General features: G+C 41.2%; 1 protein-coding gene across 1 annotated transcript in view; it reads right to left on the bottom strand.

The window, feature by feature from the left end:
• The window catches only part of DNAH11 (dynein axonemal heavy chain 11), a 396,815-nt gene extending 377,974 nt beyond the window's left edge, over positions 1–18,841 (bottom strand). Inside the window, exons 1-5 of the mRNA XM_017871552.1 lie at positions 18,488–18,841; positions 16,941–17,084; positions 2,196–2,392; positions 1,396–1,588; positions 38–137 (exon numbers count right to left, since the gene is read on the bottom strand). Of these exons, the coding sequence (XP_017727041.1) occupies positions 38–137; positions 1,396–1,588; positions 2,196–2,392; positions 16,941–17,084; positions 18,488–18,841 (988 nt within the window). The remainder of the gene's footprint in view (positions 1–37; positions 138–1,395; positions 1,589–2,195; positions 2,393–16,940; positions 17,085–18,487) is intronic.
• Between the last annotated feature and the right edge of the window lie 245 nt (positions 18,842–19,086).

Below are 19,086 nucleotides of genomic sequence, written 5' to 3'. Positions count from 1 at the left end.
GTGATACTGATGCCAGGCTGAGGAACAAGAGTCTTACCATTTTCCACAGCCAGAAAAATATCCTTCAGAGTAGGAAAATAGCTGCTTTGTTTAGTTGTCAGGATCTTAACCATTTTGAGGACAATAGGTGCCTGAAGCTAAGGAAAAAAAAAAAAACTTTAATAAATATAAACTTGATTACTAAATACATGCATTCTGTAATAAAATATTTAAATTCTATTTCACTCACAAGTGATTCAGTATTTAACACTCAAAATGATATCTGGTTTCAAGTTGAAAATAATTTTTAAAATACATTGTTTTCTTAGCCTTGTATTTGATTTTGCATTTAACTTTTTAAATTTGGATATATATTATTATATGTGATAGTTATAACTGAGTGTCAACTTGATTGAAGGATGCAAAGTATTGTTCCTGGGTGTGTCTGTGAGGGTGTTGCCAAAGGAGATTAACATTTTGAGTCAATGGGCTGGGAGAGGCAGACTCATCCTCAATCTGGGTGGGCACCATCTAATCAGCTGCCACAGCAGCAAGAATAGAGCAGGCAGGCAGAAGATGGAAAAGCAGAACTGCTGAGTCTTCTGGCCTTCATCTTTCTCCCATGCTGGATGCTTCCTGCTCTCAAAGATCAGAATCCAAGTTCTTCAGCTTTTGGACTCTTGGACTTACACCAGTGGTTTGCCAGGGGCTCTTGGGCCTTTGGCGACCGACTGAAGGCTGCACTGTGAGCTTCCCTACTTTTGAGGTTTTGGGACTCAGACTGATTCACCACTGGCTTCCTTGCTCCTCAACTTACAGGCGGCCTATTGTAGAAGTTTACCTTGTGATCCTTGTGAGTCCATTAATTCTCCTTAATAAACTCCCTTTCCTATATACATATATCCTATTAGTTGTATCCTTCCAGAGAACCTAATACATTATATATGTAAAATACTGATTTTTCCATATGAAATTTGTTTCAGAAAATCTCCAAAACCCATGTGAATGGATGCCTTAACTTTTAGAAGCTTAAGTCATTTGTATGGCAAGCACCCAGCAGAGGAACCGAAGTTAGTCCTTCCGTAGCTGTGTCTCTCTACCAAGCAAGACCTCACTCCTTCCCAAATCAATTAAGTTGACTAATTACATTTTCCAGTCTTCAACATTTCCCTGGGGAAGTACTGCTTTTCCAGGGTAGCACAATATTTCCAATAATCTCAAATGCTGTCAAAATATTCTCCTAAAGGCAAAGTTACTTTAATGTCAAAAGTGCATACCATACATACAGAACTCTGGATTAAGAAAAGAGGGCAGACCAGTAAATTATATAGTGTGTTAAACCTTTAAAACTATTGGTCATTGCTGCTCAAGAGACTTTGCTAATTTAATTTACAATTTCTAGGGCTATCTACTTACTTGATCATAAATGCATGATAGATTTTCTCTCCTCATCATCCAGAAATCTAGCTCTGCTTGAGGAGACAAGTGAAGACCATTCAACAAAGGCTGCACTGCATCTCTTCCTATAATTTCTTGGATTTGATGTGACCATTCAATAACCACAGATTCGATTGCATGAAGTATTATCCTTTCATTTGACTGTGGTGGCCTACAAACATTAAAATAAAATAATTCAAAGATGAATCATTTTATCCAAAGACACAGATTTTAAAAGTTATTTTAGGCATCCATAAACTAGTTTCCTAAAAATAAATTCTTCAAAATCCATTATGTTTATGGTCTTGAGTTGTGGGGTTATGTTATTCTGTCATTGACATGTCTCTAACCCCAAAAAACACTGTTAAAGAATTATATCCTCAAAACCCATTTTACTAAAGGAATACTGCTATTGGCATGGCAATTACTATAGTTTGCTTTTGTATAATTTGCTTTTAAAAGCGTACTTTGAAAGGAAATAATACACATGGTGTTTCTACACTTATTTTAAAAATATGATGTAGTTGTAATTCTCTATTTTCTAATGAATTTGCTAGGGGTGTGATATTAAATGGGTATGCTGACTTTCCATTTTATTTTATTATTTGATTTTATTTGTAGAGATGAAATCTCACTATGTTGCCCAGACTAGTCTTGAACTCCTGGTCTCAAGCAACCCTCCCATCTCGGCCTCCAAACTGCTGGGATTACAGTCCTGAGCCACCATGCTGGCCTGGCACTCCATTTTAATATCCTGGATATACTGTACTGTTACATACTTGTTCTCTGAATAATTCTGATCCAGATCAATCTTTTCTGCAACAGTGGGAATTGGTAGAAGAGTTCTTCTAGACATTTTGCCCCTAAAAATATACATCTTATTTTTCATGACTTCTATGTGATATTCCATATCTTGTGAAGTAAAACAGGACCAGGACTTATGGTTGTTCTTATTAGAAAGAACTGGCACTAAAATCTAGAGAAAGAGAAACATTGTTAAAAGCAGTTAAATTAATTTACAGAAAATGTATTCCTTCAAAGGTTTTCTTGTCATACAAAATTGGCAACAAAACCGCCCAATTTCATAAATATCATCCAATAATATGAAATCTACAAAGAGAGGACAAAGTCAGTGACCCATTTAGACTTAATCAATTGACATAAATTCTGTCAAAGTGGAATTAGCATACTGCCTGTTCATTCACTTACCCATTTATCAAACATTTGTGGAGGTTCCCAATAACTCAAACACTACATGAAATAAGCAGCCATGTCAAGTAAGCAAACTGCCCTCATAATGCAAACTGAGCACACTGGCAGGCACATTAATGAAAACAATCTTTCTGAATCATATGGAAGCTAGAAGTAAATTAATCTTCTCAAGCCCTGGGTGGCATCCCAGAGGATTAAAGTTTGGATAGTCAGAAACATGTTTATTCAGCCGCATGGACCTTATTCAGAACTTCTTCCACTATGAAACAGGAAACATCAATGAAACTATGTGAAAACTCTCAAAAAGCATTTTTTCCATTTCCAGAGTCTGGAATATATTATGTAATCAATAAGAGAATGCTGCATTAATGAAGTTGGTCTCTTCTTGCGTTCCCTTGAAGTATCCATTTTAAACTTTTTTTCATTTTTCTTATATACAATCTATATGTAATCTGACCAGTTTATAAACATTTTACTATAAAACTTGAATGAGCCAAAATGCTCAGAAAATGTTTATTCTACCTTTTCAGAGTTTAGTTTGATGATACAATCTTCTAGTTAACTAAAACAAGCTGAAAATTCACTTTCATTTTGAATGGTGTTGAAACAAATATCTCCAAATGTTGTTATTATTATCTTTTCCTGCTTAGCACCCATTACATGTCAAGCTAGTAATACAGAAATTAGTACAAAATAGTCCCCGCCCTCAGTGAGCTCAGTAGGTGAGATCCTGGAACTGTGACGCTCAAGATAAGATGTGCCATGATTATACAGAATGAGACCACCACTTCTCCTGTTGTCCTTCCCAGCTTTTTCCCATCTCACCCTTCCCCTAGTTTATAAGACAGGAGAAGGGGGAGAAAGCAAAAAGTTGGAAAGAAACAGAAGATAAATAGCTAGACGACCTTGGCACCACCACCTGGCCGTGGTCATTAAAATAATAATAATATTAACTCCTGACCAAAACTACTAGTGTTATCTGTAAATTCCAGACATTGTATGAGAAAGCACTGTAAAACTTTTGTTCTGTTAGCTGATGCATGTAGCCCCCCGTTACATTTTCCACGCTTGCTTGATTTATCATGACCCTTTTACATGGATCCCTTAAAGTTGTAAGCCTTTAAAAAGGCCAAGTATTTCTTCTTCAGGGAGCTCGGCTCTTAAGACGCAAGTCTGCCGACACTCCCGGCCGAATAAAAGCCTCTTCCTTCTTTAATCCGGTGTCTGAGGAGTTTTGTCTGTGGCTCGTCCTGCTACAATCAGAGGTATGTCTAGGATGCATATGAAAACATGGGAGAAATATGTGCCTCTGGGAGAGAATGGTTTTAAGAAAGATTTGCCAGAAAAGTCATTACTTGGTTTGAATCTTTAAGATGAAAGAACAGGGCAAGGCAGTTGTTATGATGTGAATATATATGTCCTCTGAAAATTCATATATTGAAATCCTAACCCCCAAAACGATGGTATTAGGAGGTGGCATGTTTGGGAGGTGATTAATCCTGAGGGCCCAGTCCTCATGAATGGGATTAGTGTCCCTATAAAATAGGCCCAACAGAGCTTGTTCGCTCCTTCCACCATGTGAAGAAATAGCTAGAAGGGGCCATCTATAAACCATGAAGCAGCCTTCAGACACCTGAATTTACTACTGCCTTGATTTTGAACTTCCAGCTCCAGAACTGTGAGAAATAAATGTCCAGTGTTTATACCCCACCGAGTCTGTGGTATTTTGTGATAGTAACCTGAACAAAGTAAGACAACAAGTATTCCAGAAATCAGAACACTGATAAAATCATGGGGACTCAGGAAGTATGGTGCTTGTAGGAAACCACCAGTGTGACCACCCTGGAAATAGAGCCAGCACCCCTGAGAGAAATGGCAATACTTGGGCTGTGAGGAAGGCAGGGGTAGTTTGTGAAGAACTTTGCAAACAGGCTGAAGAGTTTAGGTTTAAGCAAATTAACACAGGAACAGAAAAACCAAATACTGTATGTTCTCACTTTTTTTTTTTTTTTTTTTTTTTTGAGACAGAGTCTCACTTTGTCACTGAGGTTGAAGTGCAGTGGCAAGATCTCGGGTCACCCCAACCTCCATGTCTCCTGGGTTCAAGTGATTCTCCTGCCTCAGCCTCCTGAGTAGCTGGAATTACAAGCATGTGCCACCATGCCCAGCTAATTTTTGTATTTTAGTAGAGACGAGATTTTGCAATGCTGGTCAGGCTGGTTTCAAACTCCTGGCCTCAAGTTATCTGCCCACATTGGCCTCCCAAAGTGGTAGGACTACAGGTGTGAGCCACTGCACATGGCCATCCATGGTCTCACTTATATTAATAACTAGGAGCTAAACATTGAGTACACATGGACACGAAGAAAAGAACAACAGACACTGTGGCCTTCTTGAAGGTGGAGGGTGGGAGGAGGGTAAGGACTAAAGAACTACCTATCAGATACTATGCTGATTACCTGGGTAACAAACTGTATACCAAACTCCCATGACACACAATTTACCCAGGTAACAAACCAGTACATGTGCCCCTTGAATCTAAGATAAAAATTGGAAAGAAAAAAGAGTATAGATTTGTTGGACTGAACATGCATTACCTACTGGGAGACTGTTTTCTAGATTAAATCACTGACATCAACAGCTTTTTCTAAAAGTCAAGCTGAAAGAAAATTAAAGTTATTCAACATTTCTAATGTACTGGGTACTGTTTCAGACTTCACTCTATTTACTATTCTGAGAAAACATTTTAACCGGTCCATTTTTGAGGCATAATAAATCTAAGTACTGGTAGCCAGCCTGCAGATGTGACAAACTGCACAGCTCATGCACCTAGAAAGTCACAAAAAGTGAACAGAATGTAGAGAATGGGTCAGTCCCTAAAAGGGAAGAAAGTTTCATTGTTGGGAAGTTGAAACTTAAGTGGAGAAAGGGACCAGGGTATAACCTTATAAGGGGAATAATGAAACTTAGGCAGTGTCCGTGAGAATTGTAACCCCATAGTACTCAACTAACGAGGAACTGGGGGAAGAACTTGCATGATAGGAGATAAATGACCTGCTATAAATGCCCCAGGTGTGCCTGACACCCAATCTTGCAAGACCGCCATTAAAAGTCTTGCTTCCACTGTTCTTAGTGTCTCCAAGTCTATTCTTTGGGTTCAGAAGGGTAAATGTGTTTCTCACAAACTTGGGGGCTCGTCTGGGAACTCTGTGCCTGTGTAGAGTAGGACTCCAGCTGAGAGTGGAAACACGTCCCACACAATTTAAGTGGCCTGCTCTGTCCAGGCATCCTGGATCCCTGCAGAGGCCATAAACAAACCCAAGACTGTGATTCAGGAGGCAGTGGAGGCAACACAGGGAGAAAAGCAGACACCACGGCAACCAGGCAACGTCATGCACGAGGCAAGGGAGGAAAATTGAACTATAAGTACTGCCTTGGTGGTTGGGCATTTTCAGAAGTCAAGTGTGTGTGACTAAGATGTAACCTAGATATGAAGCAAGTGCGGAGTTCAAATCCCAATCCGTAGTTCTGTTCTCCCATGAGGGAAATGTCCACAGACAGGCAAAGCAATTGGGGTGTGCAAGAAACCTCCAGTAGCAAGGGGCTGAGTACACAGGGAAAAGCTTGGACACAAAGACTGACCAAAAATGGGATACAGAAATTCTAGGCCTATGGGCCAAAGGAAAGAGAGAGCCAAAGAGACTCCCTCTGACATTCCCCGGGATAGTCCTTTGGGAAGAATGAGGATTGAAGGGACAACCCTTGAATCAGGGACAACCCTTGAATCAGGGACAAGGAAAAGCAAAAAAATGATAAAGTATTGCTGCTTATCTGGCCTAAAGACCCCATTCGTAAGCCTTTGGTCTTTTGGCCTAAGTTTGGCTCAGATAAAAATGGGGTATGCCAAGCTTTAATTCTCTATGTGAATGATAAAACCCCATCCTCACAAGAGGAGATGGGTTACACTCTCTGCTGGATCAAGGAATTAGGCACCATGTTCCCCTTCAAAGAAGAAGAAAAAAAGCCTAGTAAAAAGCTCCTGCCCAGTTAAAAGCCCTGGGACCCCCTATCATCCATATGCCTCCATGTGTCTCACAAAATAGGGGACAGGAAAATCAAGGGGCAGTAGGATGGTTAGGAATAAAGAACTGCAGACCATGGTGGAGTCGAACCAACTGCTCCTTTAAATCCTTATCCAAATTTGAGAAAAGAATTAGAACAGTGTAAGAGGGATATTGAGAACTTCCCTATCCCTTCCACACAGCAGACATCTAGCATATTCCCTCTTAGGGAAGTTCCCATAGACAGGGAGAGATTGGCTTTGTAAATGCTCCTCTTACAAGTACTGAAGTTACGAATTTCAAGAAGGAAATGAAACCACTTCTAAAACATCCCCCTGGGTATAGCAAACCAGCTGAAATCAATTCCTAGAACCCAGCTTTTACACCTGGGCTGAAATGATGTCTAGCACAAGTATCCTTTATCATAGGAAAAGAAAGGGGAATGATTAGGAGAGGAGCCATAACCATCTGGGAGAGGTAACAACCCCGTGGGCAAGAAGTTTTACCAGCTGAACAAAAATTTCCAAATGTCAATCGCAAACAAGATAATAATGATCCCAGAGGCCAGGTGTGGGTCATGCCTATAATCCCAGCACGTTGGGAGGCCGAGGTGGGCAGATCACCTGAGGTCTGGGCCTCAAGACCAGCCTAGCCAACATGGCAAAACCTCATATCTACTAAAAAATACAAAAATTAGCCGGGCATGGTGGTATGCACCTGTAATCTCAGCTACTCAGGAGGCTGAGGCACGAGAATCACTTAAACCTGGGAGGTGGAGGTTGCAGTGAGCCGAGATTGCACCACTGCTCTCCAGCTTGGGCAACAGAGTGAGACTCCATCTCAAAAAAAAAAAAAAAAAAAAAAAAAAAAAAAAAAAAACAAAAAAAAAAAAAAAAAAAAAAACCCAGAGAACAGACACAAATGCAGAACCTCAGGGAACTAATCATAAAAAAGATCAAAAAGTCCACCACTAGGACACAAAAGGTCTCAAAGGCATTGGAGATTCAACAAAAACCAAGAGGAAACTTCCTCTGCATTCCTGCAGAAGGTCAGAGACTAGATAAGAAAATACTCCAGATTAGATCCAGAGGACCCAGTAGGGCAAGGCCTTTTGAAAGTTTTAATATTCTTACTTTGTAAGAAAGAACTGGCCTGACATTAAAAAAAAAATTACAAAGGACTAATGGATGGAATGAGAAACCATTTGAGAAATTACTAAGGGAGGCTCAGAAGGTCTTTATAAGGAGAGAGGAAGAGAAGCATAAAAAAAAAGTGAAACTCATGGTTCCACTGTGGAAGACATAGTAAAAAAAAAAAAAAAAAAAAAGGTTAGATCAAGATCCCCCTTGAAGGATACAAGGAGAATGATAGATTTCAACACAAAGAAAGAAGGGAAATACATGGGAAAGCTCCTAAGACTATGAGTGGACGTTACAAGTATGTAAAGCCAGGGCATTTTAAAAGAGAATGTCCTAAATGGAAAAAAGAAATGGGGATCCACCTCATGACTGCTGATGAAGAATAGGGGAGAGTTTCTCTGAGTAGGTCCCACCAGGAACCCTGAATAAATTTGAAGGTGGGACCCGAGAGAGAAGTGACATTTTTGGTTGGTACTGGTGTGAATCACTCCTCCCTAATTCACCAACCAAGGGGTACAGAACTCTCTAAGGAAAAATTGATAGTATCGGGTAAAGGGGAGGGATTTCATGTTCCGATATTCAAGAAAAAATTAGACTGGGACCAAAACAAATTGGTCACTCTTATATGTTCCTAAAGCAGAAACTAACAGCCTGGGTCGAAACCTGATTGTGAGATTGGGTTTAGGATTAGGAATAAAGGAAGGACAAATAAAAGTAATAATGGGCCTTCCTAAAGAGGACGAGGAAAGAAAATTAATAACCTCGTGTGGGTTAGAAAAGGCAATGGGGAGGGTTAAAAATCACACCCTTACAAACTAAACTAAAACCAAGAGAAGTGGTTTGCAAAAAAAAAAAAAAAAAAAAAAAAGAAAAAAAAATCCCGTTTATACTGAAGGAAGAAAATATCTCCAACCAGTAATAAAGGGATTAATGAAAGATGGACTATTAAAACTCTGCATGTCACCCGTACAGTATTCCAGTTCTCTCAGTCAAAAAGTTTAATGGGTCGTTGAGATTGATGCAAGATCTAAGGGCTATGTATCAGACTGTCCAGACCCACCACCCTGTGGTGCCTAACCCCTACACTCTCCTCAGTAAGATATCCTATGAACACAAGTGGTTCAGTGCGGCAGATCTAAAAGATGTATTCTGGGCATGTCTCTAGACTTTAGGAGTAGAGACCTCTTTGCCTTTAAATAGGAAAATTCTATAACTGAGAGAAAATAATGATACCGCTGGACTGTGTTGCCACAAGGTTTTTGTTTTTTTGTTTTTTTTTGAGTCTCACTCTGTCACCCAGGCTGGAGTGCAGTGGTGCGATCTCAGCTCACTGCAAGCTCCACCTCCCGAGTTCATGCCATTCTCCTGCCTCAGCCTCCTGAGTAGCTGGGACTACAGGTGCCCGCCACCACCCCCGGCTAATTTTTGTATTTTTTTTTTTTTAGTAGAGACGGGGTTTCACCATATTAGCCAGGATGGTCTCGATCTCCTGACCTCGTGATCCACCCACCTTGGCCTCCCAAAGTGCTGGGATTACAGGCATGAGCCACTGCTCCCGGCCTGCTGCACAAGGTTTCATGGAAGTCCCAAACGTATTTGGTCAAATCTTAGAAAAGGTCCTGGAGAAATTCCAACCTTCAAGGGGAACCCAGTTGTTACAACATGTAGAAAATCTTTTAATTTCTGGGGAGAAGAGGGCCAAGGTATCAGAAACCACCATAAGTCTACTTAATTTCCTAGACAAACGGGGACTGCAAGTCTCTAAGAACAAATTGCAGTTTGTAGAAAAAGAAGTTAAATATTTCGGACACCTAATTAGTAAAGGGAAGTGAAGACTAAACCTAGAAAGAATATCGGCAATAATGGGTCTGTCTTTGCCTAAGACAAAGAGAGAACTCCAAAAGTTTTTAAGTTTAACTGGCTACTGTAGTTAATACATTAACTCATATGCTCAAAAAAGACTCTATTTCAAGTTACTAGAAGAGAAACCCGATCCCTTGCAATGGTCCCAAAGGAAATTCAGGCAGTAAAAAAGCTAAAGCAGACCTTCATTACTGCCCTGGTCCTGGCCCTTCCATCTTTAGAGAAACCATTCCATCTGTTTGTAACAATGGACCAGGGCATGGCCCCTGGGGTGCTCACTCAAACCTGGAGAGAGAGGAGGGAACCTGTTGCTTTTGTCTCCAAGCTTCTTGATCCTGTCTCTCGGGGGCCGCCGGAATGTGTGTAAGCAGTGCTGCCACCGCCCTGCTGCTAGGAGAGTGGAAAGTTAACTTTTGGTGGGGCCCTAATAGTAAGCAACCCACACCAAGTCAGGAATATATTAAATCAAAAGCCGGGAGACAGTTTGAACACATTCTCAGACTCTAAAATATGAAGCCATAGTAGTTTAAAAAAAAAATGATTTGCTCATAACAAATATTTGCCCAAATCCAGCTGGTTTCCTATGGAAAGGAGAGGAGAAAAAGAGAGACATCAGACCAGAACTGCTTAGATATCATAGAATACCAAACAAATGTTAGACCAAAACTTAGGGAAGCTCCACTACATGATGGGATAAGCCTGTTTGTGGATAGTTCATCCTGAGTGATAGATGGCAAGAGACATAATGGCCATGCTGTCATTGATGGGAATAAACACTCCTTGTGTGAGAAAGGTAGATTACCTAATGGGTGCTCAGCCCAAACCTGTGAATTATGTGGTCTTAACCAGGCCCTAAAGCTCCTTAAAGCCCAAGAAGGCACTGTATATACTGATTCTAAATATGCCTGTGGGATGGTACACACTTTTGGAAAAATCTGGACAGAGTATGGCCTAATAAATAGCACGGGAAAAGAATTGGTACATGGGGAATTGGTCAAACGGTTTTAGAAAGCCTCCTGCTTCCAGCAGAGGTAACCATAGTACATGTAAATGGTCATCAGAAAGGGAACACCATAGAAGCTACAAGAAACAAGCTTGCAGATGGCACTGCTGAGCAAGCCTCCCTGGAGGAAGAAATTAGAAGACTATTTAGTCTGATCCCAGACATCCCTAAGGTAGTATTAAGGCCCCAGTTTACCAGAGAGAAGAAGGAAGAATTAGACAGGATAGGGGTCAAACTGAAGACATCAAATGGGTACTTCTTGATGGGAGAGAAATAAGTAAACTCCATGAGAAAACTAATAACTATATTACACCAAGGGAGTCTTTGGGGAGCCCAGGCACTGTGTGATGCAACACTTAGGAATTATGGGTGTATAGGGATTTATATCCTCGCTAAGTATGTGGAAGTAGTGTAACTTGTCAAAAGACAAACAAAAAGGTGATTAGAAAACAGGCCATGGGAGAAAGACCTCCCAGACTAAGATTATTTGAAAGCATTCAAGTCCAAAGTAGAAAGACTAAAGAATTTACTAGTAATCATAAATCACCTTTCTGGCTGGGTAGAAGCCTTTCCCCTTCCACAGTCACCACTGGGAATGAGGTCAAAATAATATTAAAACAGGTTGTACCTAGATTTGGCCTCATGGAAAATATTAATTCTGATAATGGGAGCCACTTTACCTCAAGGGTGTTAAGGGGACTTATGGAAGGTTTTCGAATTAAATGGGATTATCACACCCCTTGGCATCCCCCTTCCTCTGGAAAGGTAGCAAGAATGAATCAAACTCTCATAAAGCATATCACCAAACTAATCTTAAAAACTAAAATGCCTTGGACCAAATGTCTCCCAATAGCACTCCTTAGGATTAGAACAGCCCCAAGAAAAGACTTGGAATTGTCCCTCTACAAGTTATTATATGAGATCCTGCATTTGGGCACAGCTAGAGATCTCCCTACTATGGAAACCAAGGATCAATTCTTAAGAAATTATATACTGGCCATATACTCCACCCTGTTATCCCTTAGGTTAAGAGGACTTCTGACTCAAACTTCACCTCTTGAGTTCATGGCTCACCACTTCCAGCCTGGCAACTTGGTGCTGATCAAGACTTGGAAAGAAGACAAGCTCCACCTAAACTTGAAAGGTCCCTGTTAAGTGCTCCTGACCACTGAGCTGGCTGTGCAAACAGCTAAACTGGGGTGAACTCACTATACTCAAGTCAAGAGATTGGTTTTTTTAAAAAAAAAAAGGAGGAAGAAAAAAAAAGATCAGTGGAAAGTGCACAGGTCACGTAAGGAACCCTTAAAGTTAACTCTGAGAAAATCCTAAAAAGAAAACATGGGCTGGCCTTATTTTGGAAGTTAATATGGCTGGGATGGGCTACTATACAAAGAGCAGGTCAAAACGGCAACTGGCAGGGGACTCCTCCCTACCCAATCAGGTTGCTAATTAACGTAACCAAGACAGTAGCACCCCAGACTATAAGATTTAATGCCTGCCAGGTTTTACCTTGTGGGAATGTGGAAAATCAGAAACAGTCCTCTCAGGTGGATAAATATCTTTGCCCTGAAACAAACACAGGTTACAGTAGAGTATCACCCTGCCCCAGCTGGGATAATATATGGTGGACTACCCAATTTCAGGGTTGGATAGTAAACGTGGGGTGGGTAACTCCAACCTGGAGACCCTTAAAGAATAAATTACATCTGTCCAAGGGCTCCTCATCAAATAACTGCCAGAATTTAAAATGCAATCCTATACTCATCACCATTGATAATCCAGCTGTTCTAAACCAAGAACCAAAAGTAGCATCTCGGTTATATGGATTGGGGCAAATATTACAGGGAAAAACCCCTACGGCAATTTGTGTTCTCAAACTAACACAAAACTCAACCTGCCATTTGCCTGGGACTACTGCAACATCAAACCCTAATAAACACTTTAGTTCACCAAATAATGACCCTAAAAGGGTAAAAATAATTAAGGTAAAAGATTTAAGGCAAATCTTAGAAATCGAGACAGGGTACAGAAATATGAATGCCTGGGTCAAATTTTCGGTACAAGCCCTCAACAAGAGTAGCTGTTATGCGTGTGCGGTAGAACAACTTCAGGCACAGGTAGTTCTGTTTCCTCTAGGATGGAATACCAATCTTAAAGAAATGCACCGTGTGTTGGCTCTATACCAGGACAAGGATGCATGGGGAAATGAGACTTATAAAAGTCTGTCATTGGCCAGGCACGGTGGCTCACACCTGTATTCCCAGCACTTTGGTAGGCCAAGGTGAGTGGATCACTTGAGGTCAAGACCAGCCTGGCCAACATGGTGAAACCCCGTCTCTACTAAAAATACAAAGAATTAGCCAGGCACAGTGGAGAGTGCCTGTAATCCCAGCTACTCAGGAGATTGAGGCAGGAGAATTGCTTGAACCCAGAAGTCAGAGATTGCAGTGAGCCAAGATTGTGCCACTGCACTCCAGCCTGGGCAACAAGAGCAAAACTCTGTTTCAAAAAGAAAAAAAGTCTGTCATTGCTCTTTCCCGCATTGCAGAGGTCAGATCCCAGAGCAATTCCCTCGTTCTCCATAGGGAATATGAACCACTCCTCTTGCCTCTCTAGGCAGGGGGCAAAGTTCAATAAGCCCATGGGAGAACTCTCAATTGTACCCACTTCCTAAACATCACAAGTGAGTCAAGCAATGGCAATTACCCAGGTATCCATATGCCCCAGGCTAATGTCTGGTGGTATTGTGGGAAAGGGAACCTCTGTAAACTCTTACCCTCCAGTTGGATCAGGACTTGTACTTTAGTCCAATTGCCTTCACTCTGGCATTTCCTAAGATACCCAAAAATACACATGGCCACCAAAACTGGAGATATTTGATAAATTCTTTTAATCCCAATATATATGTTAACTCAGTAGCAGTCCTTAGGGGGGTGCCTAATACATTTAAGGCCCAAAACCAAAGGGCTCTGGGTTTAAGTTAGCACTCTTTCGGTGGTCAACTATTAATAAAAATATGGATTAAATTAACTATATCTATTATATTCAACAAAAATTCATCAATTATACTCAGGACGCCCTCAAAGGGGTAGCTAGCCAGTTAAATGCCACCAGCCAAATAGCCTGAGAAAACAGTCTTGCACTAGACATGATACCAGCAGAAAAAGGGGGTGTATGTGTTATGCTGGGTGGGAAGTGTTGTATTTTCATTCCCAAGAATACCGTCCCAGATGGCACCATCACAAAAGCTTTACAAGAACAACCCTAGCCAACAAACTAGCAAAAAGTGCGAAATTAATAACCCATTAAGGGGTTGGGTAGAAGGTTGTTTTAAAATATGAAAAGGTATAATAGGTTCAATCCCTACATCTCTCATAAACGGGGCAGGAGTCTTAACAGCAGTAGGATGTTGTATTCCCCCTGTGTAAGGCAACTAGCATAAAAATTAAAATAGCTATTAATAAACAAATGTGCATAACTTACTAGCGAAATAACCTGTCCTATTAGAAACCAAATTAAACTTGCTCTCCTATAAAGAAAAAAGTAAACAATTTCTAGAGTGATTCAAGAACCAAAAGGGTTTGGATAAAAATAAAGCCAAAGAAAGTAAATAGAAAAGAGGAGGGAATTTGTGAGAAAACATTTTAAATGGTCCGTTTTCAAGCCATGATAAATCTAAGTACTGCAGATACGACAAACCTCATGGCTCATGCACCTAGAAAGTTATGATAAGTGAACAGAATGTAGAAGAGTCAGTCCATAAAAGGGAAGAAAGTTTCGTTATTGGGAAATCAAAACATAAGCGAGGAAGGGGGCCAGGGTATAAACTTACAAGGGGCATAATGAAACTTAGGCAATGTCCAGGAAGATTGTAACCCCATAGTACTCAACCAGTGAGGAACCGGGAGAGGGGCTTATGTGCTAGGAGATAAATTACCTGCTGTAACTGCCCCGGGTGTGCCTGTCTACCAAACACCCGATCTTGCAAGACCGCCATTAAAAGTCTTGCTTCTGCTGTTCTGCCTGTCTCCGAGTCCACCCTTTGGGTTTGGAAGGATAAATGTGTTTCTCACATTATTCTATGACAAAGCCAACTTCTTTTAAAACTTAATGTTTGTATCATGAGCTGTAGATAAAACACTAGGAAATTCTGAGCCACATGCTCTGGAAAGCAATTAGTAACTCAAACAGCTAAAGTATCTCTAGAAATATCATTTAAAGCAAATAGATCTGGGATGTACTTATTAATTACAATAAATTTTATCAAATATATACAAAGTCAGTCAATTAATTTGAGGTTTTGTCTTATTTTAGTTGTAAGTTTGTGTAGTTTTTGCATTTGTAAGAAAAATAAACTTTATGAACCAAAGTAAGGTTAATCAAGCACATATACACCTGTAGATAAAGGAGCAAATGTGCCTTTGCTGTGGATCTCTTTACTTACCTTCTGTTTCTTTTTTTAAACTGTGGGGTTTCCCTTTATGATGGTTCTTAAACCATTCAATACAATTACTGAGGAAAGACTTTCAAAATACAGGAGCCTGGGCCCCTCTAGATTTTTTAAATTGGAATTTCCAAGGATGGGGCCCAGATATTGACTGAGAAGAACCAAATGATCTTTCCTTTATGCCTTGGTAAGCATTCACAATTATTGTTTCTTTTGAAATGTGGGCCAGCGTGATACATAAAGAAATAACCATATGACATTTTAAATACTTTCGCTAAGTATAATTATATAATACAATCTGGTGACAAATAATAACATATGGAAACAAATCATAATGTTGAGGGGCAGGCATACCTTTTTCAGAATGTTATGCAGATCCTGGTACTGAGAAACAGAGTAGAGAAATTTGGAAAATGCTTTTATCTTCTGTTGCCAGACACAGATAGTAGAGCAAGAATCTCATAATGTAACCCTGCCCCTCCAAGTTCCAGTTGATAGTGGTCTAGATTCACATAATGAACCGAAGTCATCAGATTCGGTTCAATTAAAATCTGAGCACTTGTTGCATACCAAAAATTGTTCCTGGCACTGAAGTTAAAAGACTGTCTTCCTAGCACCTCCCTGAAATCAGTTAAAGTCAATTAAATTCAACAGGAGCAAAGGGAAACCCAGGCAGGGTACGGAAGTTAGGGGTGAGAGACTTCGGTTAGTCCAGCAGGAAAACACCTCCCTTGAAAAGACAGAAGACTCTCAAAAAGTAGAAGAGGTGTGATCATGAGAGTCTGCTAAATAACTAGTAATAAATATGTCAGCAATTTTTCATACCTTAAATACCGGCCTTGGCAGGACTACACTGATTAAAGAGGTCTGATTTAGAAATTGGCCTGGTAGACAGATATCTAACCCAGCAGTTCCCAAAGCTCACTGTACATTAGAATCACCTGGGGATCTTAAACAACTGCTGCCACCTGGCTCCCATTCAGGACGTTCTAAATTAATTGGTGAGGGGTGACACGGGGCATTGTGTTAAAAGCTCCCCCAGGTGATTCTAATGTTCAGCAAAGTTTGAGAGCCGAGATTCTAGTTCCATGGAACCTGGTTATTCGGTAGTTGCTCTTCAAAGCTAGTCCACAAACAAACAGCATCAGCATCAGCATCAGGTTAGAAATGCAGAACCTCGGGCTCCACTCTAGACTGAATGAACTAGCCTCTTCCACAAAATCCCCAGGCAGTTCTTATGCACATTAAAGTGTCAGTAACATTGGTTGAAGAGTATTTCTCTAATTTAAGAGGAGAAAAAGAAATTTTAAGAACTATTTCTAATACTTTCATCACCTTTTCCCATTATCTGCCACGAGCGAAACTTAGTCTTTAACTGTTAGTTTCTAACAGGTATAAAAAAGAACTGATAATACTCATTTTCAAAGTATAAATTTGTCTCTACTCTGAATGTGAAGTTTAAAACCTACTGCTAAGGTGCAAGAGCCTATTCAATGTTTTTTATTTGCTTCTATTATCTTGGAAGGAAGAAAGGGAGAGAATGATCCCTGCAACTGCCACCTATTGAATATTAGCATCCGTAAGCATGAGCTCCTTTCAGGAACAGTGTAGATGTTATGACTCCATTCACCTGGCTAGAGACTCCTGGCTTCTACAAGCTTTTCCCGCACCCTCCCCATCCGCTTCCCTTCCCTCCCCATCCTAGCTCTTCTTTTAATTATAAGAGTTGTCCTAAATAATTCCAAATGTCACGGAGATAAGTGAAAGCTTTAAATATTAAAGACAGACCAGTACAGTACCTCATCGAGGAAAGCAGATACATGTCCAAGAGACAATGCAGGTAACCCTCCAAATAAAACCACTTGGGAAAAGTCATTCACTCCAATGCTTTCAGTAATCTTCTTGGAAATAAAAACAAGTTTATGGTTTGCATCTCTTGGAATCTAAAACAAGAGCAGGATAATTAGTTCTAGTTCACTGTGTCGTTTTCTTGTTAACGAGCAGGATTTACTATATCCAACTTGTAGCTGTATTGCTAGCAGAAGAAACAAAACCTGGTGTCTTTGCCTGCTCTATGAACAAGGTCCTTCTACCGCTCTTCCCTATTATGCAGAGAGCATACAGTTTTCTTCGTTCTTTTATAATGCTAATTTCACAGCATTACTGGTGTGGAAATATCACCTTTTTAAAGGCATGTCAATTATACCAGATCATTATATATATAAAAAAATCCTATAACTAAAAACAAATAAGGAGCATGTAGGCATGTAGAATGTTTCAATCCTAATGGGTTTTTATAATCTTCTCTGGTTTGGAAATAAGCCAAACTGAGATAAAGACAAGGCACAAGAGGTTAATTTGTATTTCTATCAAAGAATAGAAATGTATAAACAAAACATGCTAACATTTCCACAACTACTGAGTCATTTCATTGAACATTATAACTATTTAACTTAGGTAATACTAAAGTGTTCTATCGTCTTATCTACTGACAAACTTATTTTTTTTTTAATTACAATTAGAAGAGTACTAAAACAAAAGAATTCAAAATTCGCAATACCCTAAGGCAGCCTTCCTGTTTCTCTCTTCTCTGAGATCCTATTTCCGAACTATTATAGTGACCACAGCTAGTGATAAAAACGATATAACATGTTAAACTGAGCATGGCGCTATTTAAAAATTGTGAATCTTGCTCCGAACTCACCATACTTGAAAAATACTAAATACAAGTGCTGTACGTTAGGTGATATGTTAACCTTTTAGTGGACAAGTAATCTAAATTCAAAAGAAAAGGAAGAAAAGAGAGGAAGGAAGGAGGGAACTCTCCCCCTAAATGGTCAGTAAACACCCATGTGTGCGAAGACTGCATGGGCATTCCTTAAGGACTCAATGTTTCTCCCTGGGGTGAAGTGTGGTTGGCACGTGGTCAAAATACGTCACAAGTTATATGCGCTCCGCCAAACACCACCTTTTTTAAAGGATGTGACTCCAGGGAGACCCAAGAGCAACTGAAACACAAGTTTTTTGGCACAGAAATCCCACCTTGCGCCTAACACCCAAGCAGCTAAAGAAAGCGCTGGTTTTCTTGCATTATCCTGGTCGAACAGGCTCAATGGGGGATTCTCCGTCAGATACAAACAGCTGACCTAGGAAACTAACCTGAAGCTGCTGAACTCCAGAGTGGGTGCACGTGGGGAGTTCTGAGGGCCTCAGGATGGGGACTTCAAGCCAAGTTTGTTAAAGTGCCCGAGTGAGCGCCCCGCGGGAATGCAAAGGAGCCCGACTGGGCTGTCTCCCCTGGGTAGTTTTGTTGGGTGGGCAGGTCCCCTTGCCTGTCGTCTCTTACCTCCTGGGAAGCCACAAGGGGCCCCGCGGCGGCGACGCTAAACACAAGGCAAGCCGGGTTGGTGCTTTCCAGAAACTCCCCAAGAACCTGCCGGTTGTCCTCGCTTTCCAAATACTGGCTCCATTTCTCCTCCGTGAACCCCAGCATCATTTCCAGGCGGCCGCCGAGGAAGCGCACCCGCGCGTCTTGGGCGAAACTCCGCACTCTCTTGGCCGCCGCCGCCTCCTCGTTCTCCTCCTCCTCCTCCTCGAGCTCCACAGCGCCCACTGCCTCCAGGCCGGCCCCCGACGTTAGGCGAAGGGTCGGGGCTTCTCGGAAGTCTCGCGCCTCCCGGGCTACCACCGGGGCTGCCATTGGGCAACCGTCCGAGGGAACGCGGGGCCGGCTGGCTCCTCACCCGAGACTCTGGGCCAGCCGGAGGTGAATGAGGACACCTCGGGAGGCGCCCACCCTTCTCCGCGGTTGCCGCGAGCGCAGATCCTAGTCTCCCACCTGCTGCTACTTAGCCGCGCCACTTGCGCACAGCGGTAGCCTGGCAGGCCGAGGCGAAGGCCTGGGACAAGCAGCGCGTCCCGTTTCCCGGGGAACGGTGTCCCCGC

Source organism: Rhinopithecus bieti, unplaced genomic scaffold (genome assembly GCF_001698545.2).
Source record: "Rhinopithecus bieti isolate Rb0 unplaced genomic scaffold, ASM169854v2 scaffold_5882, whole genome shotgun sequence".
In the NCBI taxonomy this organism is placed as follows: Eukaryota; Metazoa; Chordata; class Mammalia; order Primates; family Cercopithecidae; genus Rhinopithecus; species Rhinopithecus bieti.
The sequence above is the reverse complement of the archived record's forward strand: the minus strand, read 5'-3'. Positions and strand labels throughout refer to the sequence as shown.